The sequence below is a fragment of the Bufo gargarizans genome, chromosome 2 (assembly GCF_014858855.1).
Source record: "Bufo gargarizans isolate SCDJY-AF-19 chromosome 2, ASM1485885v1, whole genome shotgun sequence".
NCBI lineage: Eukaryota > Metazoa > Chordata > Amphibia > Anura > Bufonidae > Bufo > Bufo gargarizans.
Window position 1 is genome coordinate 475,659,807 of NC_058081.1, and position 16,912 is coordinate 475,676,718.

The 16,912-nt window shown below is 46.9% G+C and overlaps 1 protein-coding gene across 1 annotated transcript in view; it reads left to right on the forward strand.

Moving 5' to 3' along the window:
• Nucleotides 1-16,912, forward strand: part of NCKIPSD (NCK interacting protein with SH3 domain) — a 67,630-nt gene that overhangs the window by 37,039 nt on the left and 13,679 nt on the right. The window contains exons 3-7 of the mRNA XM_044281105.1: nt 518-719; nt 798-885; nt 2,201-2,769; nt 13,479-13,649; nt 14,509-14,595. Of these exons, the coding sequence (XP_044137040.1) occupies nt 518-719; nt 798-885; nt 2,201-2,769; nt 13,479-13,649; nt 14,509-14,595 (1,117 nt within the window). The remainder of the gene's footprint in view (nt 1-517; nt 720-797; nt 886-2,200; nt 2,770-13,478; nt 13,650-14,508; nt 14,596-16,912) is intronic.

Here is a 16,912-nt window from a genome sequence, read left to right on the forward strand (position 1 = left end):
CGCTCGACAGGCGCACCACGTCCACTTTCTCCACCTGCTCGACAGGCTAACCACGTCCACTTTCTCCACTGCTCGACAGGCTAACCACGTCCACTTTCTCCACGCTCGACAGGCTAACCACGTCCACTTTCTCCTCCGCTCGACAGGCTAACCACGCCCACTTTCTCCTCCGCTCGACAGGCTAACCACATCCACTTTCCACACCGCTTGACAGGCTAACCATACACACTTTCCACTCCGCTTGACAGGCTAACCACGTCCACTTTCCTCACTCACTGTACAAAACGGGAGTGAGTGGTGTACAAATACTAAAATTTGCAAAGCTTTTGTGCCTAAATTGTATTAAAGCCATAATTCCGGAGTGCTGGGCATGATAAAGCTCCCCCATAGTTTTTCCTGTGATGGTGGTCTGCAGACTCCCTCCTGTGTGTCACGTCATATTATTATTATTATTTTTTTTTTCTTGATGGTCTTCCCCTCCCCCCCTTCCTTTACATTCTTCTTTCTTTATATACAGAAAACTTATCCATCATAGGAAAGAAACACAATCCCGAAAAACTCACTCACCGACTGGCCGCTCAAATACCATGTCGGCCTCTGCCAGTGATTACCACTTAGATACTGGGCGACAGCCCAACGGCGTGTGCAGAACTGGTCTGGATCGGCACATGAGCTTGCCGAGCTCAGAGATTCAGTCTGAGGAGGACGGCCAGTATCAGGTACCAGCAATGTGTGCGATTTGTATGGCAATAGGTAGAGGAGATGTGTTACTGTTTTATACGTCTGCTGTTTTTTAGGTTCCACCTCAGCCCCGACGTGCTGCCCCGATTACACCTCCTCCTCCGGAAAAACTGAAAAATGCCCAGCTGTCACAGACTTCTAAAAGTGAGTCCTCTGAATATTCTCTGCTGTCACCAGCTAGGTCCATGAGAACCTAGGGGCCACATTGCTTGCTAAAGCAGTGTGGCCCATTTTGAGTGTTCTTTCACACCGCCACTCCTGACCAGATGCAGTGCAGACCCATACAGCTGAATGGGGTTCTGTTTGGTGGTGGGCAATGCTGTTTGATAAAAGCCAAAGGGGCCTGTGGAAAAGCTTTTTATTTCTCTCTATCCCTCCCTTCTTCCCCTCTAATATGGTTGTCATTTCCAATCATGCCTCGGGCTTTGCAGAGATGAAGGGATGGATCACACTGCACTGTCTCTGCTAAGGGCAGCCAGTGATGGGATACAATGAGACTCTGCATCTATTGTGCTTCAGCCTCTCTCCCCTGCCTCCTGCTTGTGATAGGGTTTTCCCTGTCAGCTCTTATAGGCAGGAGGCGAGAAGAGCAGTGTGAAGCCGTTTCTTATAGAAATACACTGGAGATTATGCGCACATCAGACACAAGTGATATGATAGATGGGCCGTACAAGTCAGGGGGTTTTATGAGCTTACTGTTTCACTGCACTTCTGCTCCGCTAGATAAGGCACAAAAATCTCTGCCCATAATGCAAGGGCTGGAAAAATGTATGAATGTAGTTGAGCCGAGAAGAAACAAATTCCCTGGTCTCTGGAAATAGAATCGATTCTTGTATGTAGATGGTCTGTTGTCTTGTCTGTCCATCTGTTTTTCCCTTTGCAGTGATTAAAGGGATCGGCCCATGAACAATATTTGTCACCTATCCACAGGGGAGGTGATAAATATATGATTTGTAGGGGTCTGATTTGCTGGGGACCCCTCCACCGATCACAAGAATGGTGTCCCTGTGTGAATGGAGCAGTAGTGAGCATGTGTGACCACATCTCCATTCACCTCTGTCGGGCTGCCGGTGATAGCCGAGTGCTGTGCTTGGCAATCCCACAGAAGTGAATGGAGCAATGACCATGCATGCGCACTACCGTTCCTCTATGTTCATTTAGGGGACTGGTGTATTGCCGTTCTTGTTATCCATGAGGGTCAGTCAGATCCCCCTCCAACGATCCAACATTTGCCGCCTCATAAATTGGGTACTAAATGTTTCTCGTCTCCTTTTGAATGCAGAGTAGGGGAGGAGGGCTCCTGCTGCAGCCAGCTGCTTTACAGCCAGGCACAGACATTGAGGTGTATCAGAAGGAAAGGGGAGGGATGGCTGATCAGACATTGCTTGGATGTTGTTTTTTTTTTTTTATGATCCCTTTAAAGGTCTGTGTATTTATTCAGTTTTTCCTATTTTCCTAGATGGTGTCGATAAAACCTCAAGATCTATATTAAACATGTCCACTACCAGCATGTCCTCTCTCGACACCCTGTGCACCACTTCTACAGACTCTTATCATCTCACCGGAGCCTCCAGTCCCAGTCACACTCCTCCACCAGTCCCCAGCAGAAGTATACACACCACAGTGTCCCAGAGTCTGGACGCCTGCACCTCAGTCCCTGGAACTCTAAATTCCCATAGTAAACAAACAGCCCCCGCACCCCCCGACAAGGAGGGCACTGCTGAAATTGACAAGAACCCACAAATCAAGAGAAATGCCCCGGCCCCTCCCTGCATAAAAGCCTTCAACACGGTCAGCCAGGAGAGCAAAACGAAGTCACCGTCAAAGTCCATGGCCACGGAAAACTCTGCTGCAACTGTTCCGAAAACCATCGGTGTCGAGTTAATTGAACTGGTTAGAAAGAACACAAATCTCAGCTATGAACTGTCTCGTGTGGCCATTGGTGTAATCGTCGGTCACATTCAGACATCGGTCCCGTCTACAGGTCCTGTGATGGAGAAGATTCTCATCTCTCTAGTGGAAAGCAAGGTAACGCTTTAGTCTTCACAAGGGCTTGTCTGAGATTTTGATATTGATGGCCTATCCTCAGGATAGGTCATCAATATCCGACTCTCAGGCCATCAGCTGTTTGAAGAGCCTAGTCCAGTGACGTCACTTTCATTGATCACATGGCCTAGACTGAATGGGACTGAGCTGCAGTAACCCACACATCCACTATACAATGGATGGAGCTGTGCTTGGTAAGCTGCGAGGAGGCTGATCGGCGGGGGTGCTGGGTGTCAGACCCCAGCCGATCTAATATTGATGTCCTATTCTGAGGACAGGTCATCAATATAAAATATCCAGTAAACCCCTTTAACCTTGTACCCAGGCACTATAGTTATTCAAAGGAATGGAGAATGTGTTCTGTTTGATATTTTAGGAAGGATCTGCTTACCTCGTTCTGAGTGTCAGCAGTAAACATTTGCGACGTTGTAGAATTATATACAGTCAGGTCCATAAATATTGGGACATTGACCCAATTCTAACATTTTTGGCTCTATACACCACCACAATGGATCTGGAATGAAACAAACAAGTTGTGCTTTACCTGCAGACCGTCATCTTTAATCTGAGGGATTTACATCCAAATCAGGTGAACGGTGCAGGAATTACAGCAGTTTGCATCTGTGCCTCCCACTTGTTAAGGGACCAAAAGTAATAGGACAGAATAATAATCATCAAACTTTCACTTTTTAATACTTGGTTGCAAATCCTTTGCAGTCAATTACAGCCTGAAGTCTGGAACGCATCGACATCACCAGACGCTGGGTCTCATCCCTGGTGATGCTCTGCCCGGCCTCTACTGCTACTGTCTCCAGTTCCTGCTTGTTCTTGGGGCATTTTCCCTTCAGTTTTGTCTTCAGCAAGTGAAATGCTCAATCGGATCCAGGTCCGGTGATTGACTCGGCCATTACAGAACATTCCACTTCTTTTCCTTAAAAACCTCTTTGGTTGCTTTTGCAGTATGCTTTGGGTCATTGTCCATCTGCACTGTGAAGCGCCGTCCAATGAGGTCTGAAGCATTTGGCTGAATATGAGCAGATAATATTGCCCGAAACACTTCAGAATTCATCCTGCTGCTTTTGTCACATCATCAATAAATACAAGAGAAGCAGTTCCATTGGCAGCCATACATGCCCACGCCATGACACTACCACCACCATGCTTCACTGATGAGGTGGTATGCTTAGGATCATGAGCAGTTCCTTTCCTTCTTCATACTCTTCTCTTCCCATCACTCTGGTACAAGTTGATCTTGGTCTCATCTGTCCATAGGATGTTGTTCCAGAACTGTGAAGGCTTTTTTAGATGTCGTTTGGCAAACTCTAATCTGGCCTTCCTGTTTTTGAGGCTCACCAATGGTTTCCATCTTGTGGTGAACCCTCTGTATTCACTCTGGTGAAGTCTTCTCCTGATGGTTGACTTTGACACACATCCACCTACCTCCTGGAGAGTGTTCTTGATCTGGCCAACTGTTGTGACGGGCGTTTTCTTCACCAGGGAAAGAATTCTTCGGTCATCCACTACAGTTGTTTTCCGTGGTCTTCCGGGTCTTTTGGTGTTGCTGAGCTCACCGGTGCGTTCCTTCTTTTTAAGAATGTTCCAAACAGTTGTTTTGGCTGCGCCTAATGTTTTTGCCATCTCTCTGCTGGGTTTGTTGGGTTTTTTTCAGCCTAATGATGGCTTCACTGATAGTGACAGCTCTCTGGATCTCATCTTGAGAGTTGACAGCAACAGATTCCAAATGCAGATAGCAGACTGGAAATGACCTCTGGACCTTTTATCTGCTCATTGTAATTGGGATAATGAGGGAATAACACACACCGGCCATGGAACAGCCGAGAAGCCAATTGTCCCATTACTTTTGGTCCCTTAACAAGTGGGAGGCACAGATGCAAACTGCTGTAATTCCTGCACCGTTCACATGATTTGGATGTAAATGCCCTCAAATTACAGCTGACAGTCTGCAGGTAAAGCACATCTTGTTTGTTTCATTTCAAATCCATTGTGGTGGTGTATAGAGCCAAAAATGTTACAAGTGTGTCGATGTCCCAATATTTATGGACCTGGCTGTACATCAGAATGTATTATTCTTGGTGTCAAATCCAGGCTGAATCCCTAAACTAATTCAAATCTGACCCCTAAGCACATTTCAGACCCCATATCAGACTCCTAAAAGCAATCACATTCTAGACTGCTAAAAAGAAATTCAGTCGGGCACCTAATATTCAGCAGATCTCAGACTAAATCCCTAAAATTAGACCCCAGACTGTTAAAATTCCCCAGACCCCAGAAAAGATCACTTAAATTAACCAGATCTCATGCAAGACCCCTAAAATAAATCAGGCCCCTGGCTAGACAAAAAAAAATTAAAAATATATACAAACGCCTACTCATCGCTTCTGGGTCCATTTCACTTCCTGACATTGTCCCAACACCAGGAGCTTATGTGCTAGACATTGGTGGTAGTTCTGATCCTGATGGGCAATCCTGCCGTCATAGGGGCGTTGGAAGAGATGCTGCCCCCCTCCAATCTATGGTGGCGGGTCTGCGTGGGTCCAGGCAGCTGGTGTCCGGCTGGTCTTGATGATTATGAGGAATCTGTTAGTTCGGCATCAGTTTAGACCAGATTAGCAGATATTCTATAGCACTGAAAGTTTAAAGGGGCGCATGTAAAACAGGGAAAGCAGTTTGGGATTTTGGGTGTAATTCATGTTTTTACTGTTGTTTCCCTTTAAGGATTTAAAAAAAATAACTGTTCAGACTCCAACATTGTCAGTACAGACTCATACATTTACAGTCGAGTTGAACGCAGACAGACACCAATCATGGACGTCCTGCCTCGTGGATCATTTGTTCTGCATTATTTATTGATGATATTGTATTGGAAGCCGGCGCATAAATATTGATGATGATTTATTAAAAGTGTTGCATAAATATTGATGCCGACCTGGTTTCCAGTTTGATGGAAGACGATGAGAAAAATGAAATCCTTTTACCTCCTATGCTCTTTTCATTAGAAAGAAAACATGGCTTAAAGAGACCTCCGCTCTCCTGACAGGTCTGTTTTAGGGTCCATTCACACGTCCGTAGAATGGGTCAGCATCCGTTGCACAAATTGCGGAACAGGTGCGGACCCATTCATTCTCCGTGGGGCAGGAATGGATGCGGACAGCACACAGTGTGCTATCCGCATTTCCAAAGAGCGCCCCTGATCTTCCGGTCCACGGCTCCGGAAAAAAAAATAGAACATGTCCTATTCTTGTCCACAATTGCTCTTCCTAGGCCAGTGATGTCACCGTCACATGGCCTAGACACAGCTTATTCCCGTTCAAGAGAACTGCGGTACCAAGCACAGCCACTATACAATGTATGGCGCTGTGAAGAGACTGCAGTGCTCAGCGGAGGTCCGGTGAGCACTGCAACCTCTTCAGGCAGGGGTCTTGGGAGTCTGATCTCCACCGATTTTGATATCGATGACTTTTCCTGAGGATAGGTAATCCGTATCAAATTCCCTGATAACCCCTTTGAAATGAATGTCGACCCCAGGACACCATTTTGTTTTTTTGGACTAATTAGTTTCCTAAAATATCTTTGCAGAGCTCTTTTCTAATACAGGTCTGCAAATCCCTTGCACCGACATATAGAGGAAACATAACGTTTAGGCTTCCTGTAGCCGCCACTAGAGGGAGCTTACTGCGTTCTTTACAGTTATTTCAATGACATGGTGTCCAGTGAGCTCCCTCTAGTGGTGACTGCAGGTAGACGGTGTTTTATCATTTAACTCTTTCTGTGCTGGGGACTTGATGATATGAAAAACCATATGCACTGTCCTAAGTGCACCGAAAACATTTCACTATAACTGTGTGATGTATACAAGGAGCTGCTGTAGGAGCATCATTGGTAAATGGGACCTGCAGAGCCGTGATTATACAGACGTGGACAAAATTGTTGGTACCCTTTGGTCAATGAAAGAAAAAGTCACAATGGTCACAGAAATAACTTTAATCTGACAAAAGTAATAATAAATTAAAATTCTATAAATGTTAACCAATGAAAGTCAGACATTGTTTTTCAACCATGCTTCAACAGAATTATGTAAAAAAATAAACTCATGAAACAGGCATGGACAAAAATGATGGTACCCCTAGAAAACACAGAACATAATGTGACCAAAGGGACATGTTAATTCAAGGTGTGTCCACTAATTAGCATCACAGGTGTCTACAACCTTGTAATCAGCCATTGGGCCTATATATATGGCTCCAGGTAATCACTGTGTTGTTTGGTGATATGGTGTGTACCACACTCGACATGGACCAGAGGAAGCAAAGGAAAGAGCTGTCTCAAGAGATCAGAAAGAAAATTATAGACAAGCATGTTAAAGGTAAAGGCTATAAGACCATCTCCAAGCAACTAGATGTTCCTGTGAGTACAGTTGCACATATTATTCATAAGTTTAAGATCCATGGGACTGTAGCCAACCTCCCTGGACGTGGCCGCAGGAGGAAAATTGATGACAAATCTAAGAGACGGATAATCCGAATGGTAACAAAAGAGCCTAGAAAGACTTCTAAAGAGATTCAAGGTGAACTTCATGCTCAAGGAACATCAGTGTCAGATCGCACCATCCGTCGTTGTTTGAGCCAAAGTGGACTACATGGGAGACGACCAAGGAGGACACCATTGTTGAAAACGAATCATAAAAAAGCAAGACTGGAATATGCCAAACTACATGTTGACAAGCCACAAAGCTTCTGGGAGAATGTCCTGTGGACAGATGAGACAAAAATCGAAGTTTTTGCCAAGGCACATCAGCTGTATGTTCACAGACGAAAAAATGAAGCATATCAAGAAAAGAACACTGTCCCTACTGTGAAACATGGAGGAGGCTCTGTTATGTTCTGGGGCTGCTTTGCTGCGTCTGGCACAGGGTGTCTTGAATCTGTGCAGGGTACAATGAAATCTCAAGACTATCAAGGAATTCTAGAGAGAAATGTACTAGCCAGTGTCAGAAAGCTTGGTCTCAGTCGCAGGTCATGGGTCTTGCAACAGGACAATGACCCAAAACACACCGCTAAAAACACCCAAGAATGGCTAAGAGGAAAAAATTGGACTATTCTAAAGTGGCCTTCTATGAGCCCTGACCTCAATCCTATTGAGCATCTTTGGAAGGAGCTGAAACATGCAGTCTGGAAAAGGCACCCTTCAAACCGGACACAACTGGAGCAGTTTGCTCATGAGGAGTGGGCCAAAATACCTGCTGAGAGGTGCAGATGTCTCATTGACAGTTACAGGAAGCGTTTGATTGCAGTGATTGCCTCAAAAGGTTGCGCAACAAAATATTAAGTTAGGGGTACCATCATTTTTGTCCATGCCTGTTTCATGAGTTTATTTTTTTACATAATTCTGTTGAAGCATGGTTGAAAAACAATGTCTGACTTTCATTGGTTAACATTTATAGAATTTTAATTTATTATTACTTTTGTCAGATTAAAGTTATTTCTGTGACCATTGTGACTTTTTCTTTCATTGACCAAAGGGTACCAACAATTTTGTCCACGTCTGTAGATATTAAATATCTCATCTGCATAATTTTCAGTTTTTCTCGTCCTATTTAGTGAGAGACTCATAATTGACTGTATCCCCACTCCCCACCCCCCACCCCCACCCGGGGTCTCTGGATGTTTGTCTGCTGTAAAATTAGCAGGGCGACATCTATTCCTGGGTACAAATTGATACGCCCCGTGTTTCCAGCCCCCGCAGCATCTGCTTGTCAGTAGACACCATAGGTTAGTGATAATGTGATTGTGTTCCGTATAGATGTGTCACCGCTAACCGGACGCTTAACGAGTCCCCGTCTGCCACTTTGTTCCATACATTGATACTGCAATGAGTTTTCCGATTCCTCATCTAGTTGCGGATAATTACCGTTATTATTTAATTGCTCCGCTGGATACTGTTGTCGCATTAATTACGTTTTAACGCTGCCTGCAATTACACCGCCTGTCGGGTTTGATGCTGACACTTGATTTTTGACGACTCTGGATATGTCCCTTTATCAGCGATGACCCGACATCGCATGATTCTGACCATCCCCGGCCGCCTCTGCGGAAGGAAAATGTCCACGATCATTTGTTTTATGATTTGTCATAATCGTAAAACTAATTATACAACGGAAAAAGGAAAACTTGAGATTACGCCACTTGTCCCTATTGATTTGTGAAGTTGTCCGTCCTCTTAGATCAGTGTGAATTGTCTTTATTGTGGAGGTGGTGCATGGAATCCACAGGTAAAGAATGGCCTCCGGTCGTCCTACTGAAAACCCCCCCCCCCCCCAAGGTTTGTCACCCAGCCTCCTGACAACCACACATTAATCCTCTCATGTGTAGGCAGGTTGTCACCTTTCAGAGTCCTGGGAACGAAGATGGACGACCTCTGCCAGAGTCCATGGTGACTGCAATGGTCTTCACACTGCTTTTCCCCCAAAAAATGTTGGTTTCAACTAAGCAATTTAAAGGGCATCTGTCAGCAGTTTTGTCCCTATGAACTGGCTGACCTGTTACATGTGCGCTTGGCAGCTGAAGGCATCTGTGTTGGTCCCATGTTCCTATGTGCCATGTGCCCGCATTGCCGAGAAAAAGGATGTTTTAATATATGCAAATGAGCCTCTAGGAGCAACGGGGGCGTTACCATTACACCTAGAGGCTCCGCTCTCTCTCTGCAACTTCCGCGCCCTCTATACTTTGATTTAAAGGACCGGGCAGTAAAAATGTCATCACACCTCACCCTCACCCAAATGCCCTCCGAATGGAATATCTAGGCTGTATGCCTTGATTGGAAATTAAAGGGTTATTACCACCTGGAGTATTTAAAGTGGTTCTCCAAGAGTATAAAATGTCCCCTCATGTTCTGGGCACTCCACGTGGAATATACTTATCCCGGCGCCGCTCCGGGTCCCCGCACCGCCACCGCTGCTGCTTCTCCCTGCACATGGATGAAAACATCCGTTGTCGGGGGGGGGGGGAAGCAGCCAATGGCAGGCGGGGGGAGCTTCCGTAGCGTCGCCCTCGATGCTGGGGGGCACTCGTCCCGTCCCTGCCTGCCATTGGCTGCTCCCCCCCCAAACACCGGATATTTTCATCCATGTGCATGGAGAAGCAGCAAGGCGGTGCGGGACCAGGGTAAGTATATTCCATATGGGGTGCCTGGCACATGAGGGGACATTTTATACTCTTGGAGAACCCCTTTAAGGGGGGGGGGGGTTGCAAATGCAGAGCGGTCGTTTGTTTCATTGGCTGATTGCAGCCATGTTGACGTGTATGGGAGTTACAAAATCGGCCAAGCAAGGCTCTTACCCTAAAACCCATAGATTTCAATGGAAAAAGTAATCTGCAAGGGAGACCATATCTTTATTGAGCCAATGCAGATCCATGGATTATGACTGAAAAGCCTCTGATGGGGAGACCCCTGCTTCGAACCTCCCGTACAGTGGGATACAAGGTACTGTATGACTCTCCAGTAATCCAGAATACAGCACTTTACTGCATTCGGCCTCTCCGTGTTTTGCCTTAGATGCTACCGGAAATACAAATCTATTTAATCTAAGTATCCCAGCTCGGAGCCGTTGTATCTGAAGCCATGAGGGGGGGGGCCTTTCTGTATATTTGATAAAAGCCAGGTAATTGGTAATCCTACCCTCCCCTATACTCCCACCATTTCAGGACAGGAGGCTAGCCTCCACCTCCGTAATTGTATAACTCGCCAGTATACGAGGCTGAGGTCTCCAGAGATTGCAATTCAATAAATGAACGTTCTTTTCTGTAATGCAGACATCCGCTTCCTAATGCGGGTCTCCTGGGGAAGTCTTCACTGCGCTTTACATGTCTTGGACTTAAGACCTGGTTAATTATTCTGATCTTCAAGTGGCTCTATAACGGGAGTTCTTTTACAATCGTAATGTCATTCTATGTCCAAGTTTGGCCCATTTAGGTCTGCACCAGTTAGGGGGGACCCACTGTTTAATGCGCGTCTCTGCCTTTTATCATTCTGTCGTTTTTAGGCCCATATTTATGTGCCGGTTCATTTTCCTAATATATCTTTGTACAAATCTCCCAATGCCCTTCCTAAACATAGATATAAGAAGATATCATGCTTGCAGCCACCACTAGGGGGAGCCTCCTGCATGCAAATATATACGTTGTAAACCAGTATGTGATCAGCTCTTAAATGGGTTTTCCAGGTTTTCCCTTACCCACTAGATGGGGGATTACTATAAGAATGGTGGGCGTCCAACCATTGTGCCCCCTAACGATCACGAGAACAGGGGTTGTCTCAACTGAGACATTGGTGGCATATCGCTAGGATATGCCACCAATGTCCTATAGGTGGGACGCCAGAATTGAGTGGAGAGCAGCCGTGGATGAGTGGCCACCCCTTCATTTATTTCTTTGGGAGTGCTGGCCTGGCCATTTCCGGCAGTCCCATAGAATTGAATGGAGTGGTGGACATGCTTGCAAGGTGCTCTCTCCATTCGTTTCTATAGGATGTCTGAAAATGGCCAATCTTTTTCCGGAACTCCCATTGAAATGAATGTAGATCATATCGCACGTGCGCCGTGAGCGCTCCTTCACTTTCAGGGGCTCGTTTTGGAGATAGGTGTGGTGGCATGTCCTCGCGATATGCCATCAAAGTCCAAGATGACACAACGCCTTTAAATCAAGGGATCGGCTGGTCAAGCTTTCGCACTGCCGCCCCATTCGTTCTCCAGGGGACTGACGGAGATGGCGGAGCTCTGCGCTCATCTCCATTGGTCTCTCTGAATGTCTAATGTCTCTGTCCAGCTTCGCTCATGAGGCATCTCGGCACGTGACATTAGAATCCGGATTATGACATTTTTGTACCACTTTGCACACGCGGCTAATTAGATTGTCTGATTACACTTTTACTCATATGTTCATTTGCTTGGACGAGTTCCTTCCCCAGTTAAAATGAAAACTGCTAATAGTGCAGCAATCATGGGTGAAATTACTGCACAAGAGATGGCTGCTAGTTGTCATTAGCCCTTTTAAATTATTTCCCCTGTTCGATGCGGGCGATGAGCGACATTTTTCTTTCGCTTGATGTACGGGCGTAATTTTTTACTTCTCTGGGTTAAAAAAGCAAAAACTGCAGAATTGCTCCTCTTATTGTGATTCTGCATTGGACTCCCGACATTGTGATCCTCCAGGATCTCCCTAAGAGCCTCCCGAAAAACGCTGAGTATAACCAGTGAAAGACCTCGCTGACCACGTCTACCAGCTCCGAGAATGGCAATCCCCATGGACTGATTCACAGCCATATAGAATTTGCGGACATAGTGCTCAATGGGATACTAACAAAGTAAGAGGCACTTCCTGTTTTGTAGAGATCACATCTCAGCAGTCATCTCATTATCCGCAAAGGCAGGATGACAATGACAGGTGAGATAGATAGATGGATCCACCATTTACAATAGATTTCACAGCTCGCCTCACCCCCCTCCCTGCACAATGACCATTGAACTTTTATACTAGGCCAATGCTTCTTGTTCTGTAGAGAGAATTTCTCTTCGGTCAACTCATTATCATCACAGGTAGCATTACACTGATAAGTAACACACATATATAGATAACACAGGATCCATCATTCAAAATAGATGCTGTTATAGCTCTCCTCCTCCCCCTCCCTGCACAATGACTATTGACGCTCAGAATAGGCCAACTCTTCCTGTTCTGTATAGATCACTTCTCTGCAGTCATCTAATTACTATCACATGTAGGATTCCTATGACCAGTATCACCTATATATATATATAGATAGCTTAGGATCTACCATTCACAGTACATGATGTCATAACTCTCACGTAACTTCCCCCCCCCGCACGCCGGCAATTGGGCATCACAATAGGCTGAGACATTCTACTTCTTGTTCTGTAGAGATTACTTCTCTACAGTCATCTCATTATCATCACAGACAGGATTACAATGACACGTATCGCCAATATATAGCACAGGATCCACCATTCACAATAGGTGATGTCACAGGTCACCTCCTCCCCCTCCCTACAAAATGACCCTACTGCGACCCTCACAGTAGGCTGACACTTCCTCTTCTGCAAAGATCACTTCTTCGCAATCATCTGATCATCACAGACAGTATTACAATGACAGGTAACACCTACATATAGCTAACACAGGATCCACCATTCCTAATTGGGTGATGTCACAGCTCCCCCCCACCACTGCATAATGACCTCTGTGCGGGTCAAAGGGCATGCCCACAAGAGTCATAGAGGTCACTGAGTCATCTTCAGATTGCAGGTCCCTGTGGTCAATGTGACTGCTGTAAAGCAAATCTCTGAATGCTGTTAACAGCTGCTCGGGCAAGATGGCCTCCTCGTAATTATGACCGGAAAATACAATCAGAAAATAACCTATTCCGAGGCGATTTAAGGGATTACGTAGCGACCGATGCGCTATAAATGATTATAATCCGCAGCCCCCTGCTTTCCTGTTCATAGGATTATTTCACCATTACAGCCGCATTGCGTTAGCCCTGCACCCCATGTGCGCGCCTCAGTCCACCTCTGGACGTGCCGTTTTATTTCCTCCCCACGAAGTAGCTCTAAAGGCTTGTCTCATGATGTTAAAGTGCGTCTCTTGTCTGATTGGCAGGACTCCAGCGCCGGATTACCTTCTGGACAGATCTGTCACGACGAGCAGCGGCTGGAGGTCATCTTCACGGACCTGGCCCGGCACAAAGATGATGCTCAGCAGCGCAGCTGGGCCCTCTACGAAGATGAAAATGTCATCCTGTGCTACTTGGAGGAACTCCTCTTAATTCTGGTGCGTTCATGAATACGTGACTTACCCACCTTCTTAATAATAAGTGCCCCGGGCATGGGCAGATCTACTTTAATACCCAGGTAGCCAATGCCCCTAGATGCTGCTGATGCCTGTATTTGTAAAATGTCTTTCTATTGATGTCTGAGAGTCATTCTTACCAGGACCATTAGCTTTTTAAAGGGGTTGTGTCGCCTCTCACTATTGGTGGCATATTGCTAGGATATGCCACCAATGTCAGGTGTGCGTCCCACCTCTGGTTGAATGGGGTCCTCACAGTGAACGAGAGCGCACCGCTCATGCTCTTCATTCCCTTCTATGGGAGTTCTGAAAATAGCCGAGCGTTCCACAGAAATGAATGGAAAGAGCACCACGCAAGCGTGGCCACCGCTCAATTTCCTTCTATGGGGCTGCTGGAAATAGCTGAGCTGGCTATTTTTCAGAGCTCCCATAGATGTAAATGGGAGGGTGGCCGCGCATGCGCAGTGTGCTCTCCTTCACTTTGGGTCTCCGTTCTAGAGAGAGGTGCAGGTCCAAATGGTGGGAACCGCACATGTCTGACATTGGTGGCCTAGCGATATGCCACTAATGCCTTAGGTGGGACAACCCCTATAAAGGGGCACTCCACTCGATAACCAGGGTCCCTGCCCAGTCCACGTCCTGTAGTGCTAGCTTTACGCAGCCCAGCAGGCTATCTTTTAGTCTCTGGTAACTCCTCTTATTTATGCATTTTGCATTTGTATCCACTGAGGATTCTTGGCTCAAATTCATTAAATTAATTACGACTTGTACGCCGCCTAAATATATTCTACGACTTTCTCTCCCCCTAAAGTCGTCGTAACGTGCCCCGATTTTCATTCAGACAGATGCAGATCCCGAGGTGTGCAAGAAGATGTGCAAGAGGAACCAGTTTGAGGCCGTCCTGTCCCTGGTGGCTTATTATCAGATGGTAAGTAGTACTTTCCCATAATTCCTGGCAGTGAATTCCACAAACCTATTGGTGTGTGTGAAAGATGAGCATCTGGCAGGTACCAGAAAAGAGCAATATCCTCTGGATCTCCTCCATCTGCTGGTGCCTTGGTGTTCAGCACTGTGTTTAGACTGATGATGAGCAGCAACATGGTAAATTTATCCTCCACAATAACTGAACTAGAGAACACACAGAGAGAATGCACCAAACAGATATAACACTGACTATGCTGGCAAGACATAAGTAAAGGTATTAAAAGCTGAGACTTTCGCCAATATGTTCCAGTCATGGAGATATCGGAGCCCACATGCACCACGTCACGGCTCTCAGCATGGCAAGGGGTCCTAACCACTGCTCTGACTATGGTGTGAACACGGTCTGGGGATGATATAATTCAGCTCACAGCCAAGCTCCCCACAATTGCCCAGCATAAATGCTGTGGTTGTACAATGTGGATGAAGCCAGGCCGTGACCACAGCATTTATGCTGGGCAATTGTGGGGAGCTTGGCTGTGAGCTGAATTATATCATCCCCAGACCGTGTTCACACCATAGTCAGAGCAGTGGTTAGGACCCCTTGCCATGCTGAGAGCCGTGACGTGGTGCATGTGGGCTCCGATATCTCCATGACTGGAACATATTGGCGAAAGTCTCAGCTTTTAATACCTTTACTTATGTCTTGCCAGCATAGTCAGTGTTATATCTGTTTGGTGCATTCTCTCTGTGTGTTCTCTATGATTGCTACATTCTGTGTAGTTTGCTCTTGTGGTGCATGTGGACCGCGTCGATATCCTCCATTGTATGCATATTTTGCTGGGGTTAGTCGATTACTGCGGTCCACATGCGGTCGGGCTGCTCCCCTAACTAAAGACACGCTACAGTGTCATGGGCTGAGCAGCTCCTCCAGAATTGCCACTAATTTTTTTGTTTTTCATTTTCTGTCTTGAATAACTGAACTAGGTATAGAGCTGTTCCTGCTGATCAGGGGCGGACATTAACAGGGCAGGGCGCCCGTGCAAAGAGTGTGTATGGGCCACCGATCCCTGCCAACAAAACCGCACATGCGCCGCTCACGTGCCCATATGCTGGACACACCCCAAACATGCACCAATGATGAGCTGTACTATTCTGTAGATGTACATGCCCTGGACACATGCAACACTCATGCTAGACTTTGCACATGCATCCCCAGCACAAGTGCCACCTGTATCCGAGACCAATGACAAACTTGTGCCGCACATAACCAGGACATATGCTGCATATGCATCACTCAGATAGCACAGGTGACTCAAAAGCACCACCTACATGCTGCATGCATGCCTCCTATATGCTGGATGCGCACTGAACACAGGCGCCACTCGTGGACACTCCAACTACAGCATGCATGCCTCTCAGACGCCATTCACAGACAGCATGCATGACTCTCAGGCGCCATTCACCGACAGCATGCATGACTCTCAGGCGCCATTCACCGACAGCATGCATGACTCTCAGGCGCCATTCACCGACAGCATGCATGACTCTCAGGCGCCATTCACCGACAGCATGCATGACTCTCAGGCGCCATTCACAGACAGCATGCATGACTCTCAGGCGCCATTCACAGACATCATGCATGACTCTCAGGCGCCACTCACAGACGGCATGCATGACTCTCAGGCGCCACTCACAGACGGCATGCATGACTCTCAGGCGCCCCTCGCAGACGGCATGCATGACTCTCAGGCGCCCCTCGCAGACGGCATGCATGACTCTCAGGCGCCCCTCGCAGACGGCATGCATGACTCTCAGGCGCCCCTCGCAGACGGCATGCATGACTCTCAGGCGCCCCTCGCAGACGGCATGCATGACTCTCAGGCGCCCCTCGCAGACGGCATGCATGACTCTCAGGCGCCCCTCGCAGACGGCATGCATGACTCTCAGGCGCCACTCACAGACATCGCACACGTCACACACTGACCACTTGCACTGCACATCAGTTGCACATTTTCAGAGTGTCTCCCCCCCCCCCCCCCCCCCCATTGCTAACCCCCTACAGGCTGCAACAAAGAACGTCCCTCAAATTGCTACACCTGCCCGCTCCACGCTTAAGCCACACCTCCTTCAGATTGCTTTCTACATGATCCTGTCAAAAGTCTTGCTCCTCACTAAGTTAGTCTCTGCTTCATAGTCCTGGTGTGGTGGAAAGGGCCCGGCTCCCACCCCTTGGGACCCCTGTGCACAGGTGATATGTCCACCCCGATCATGAGCATCATGGGTCGCTAATGGAATGTTTACACAGGCTGAGCTGTAGGAGA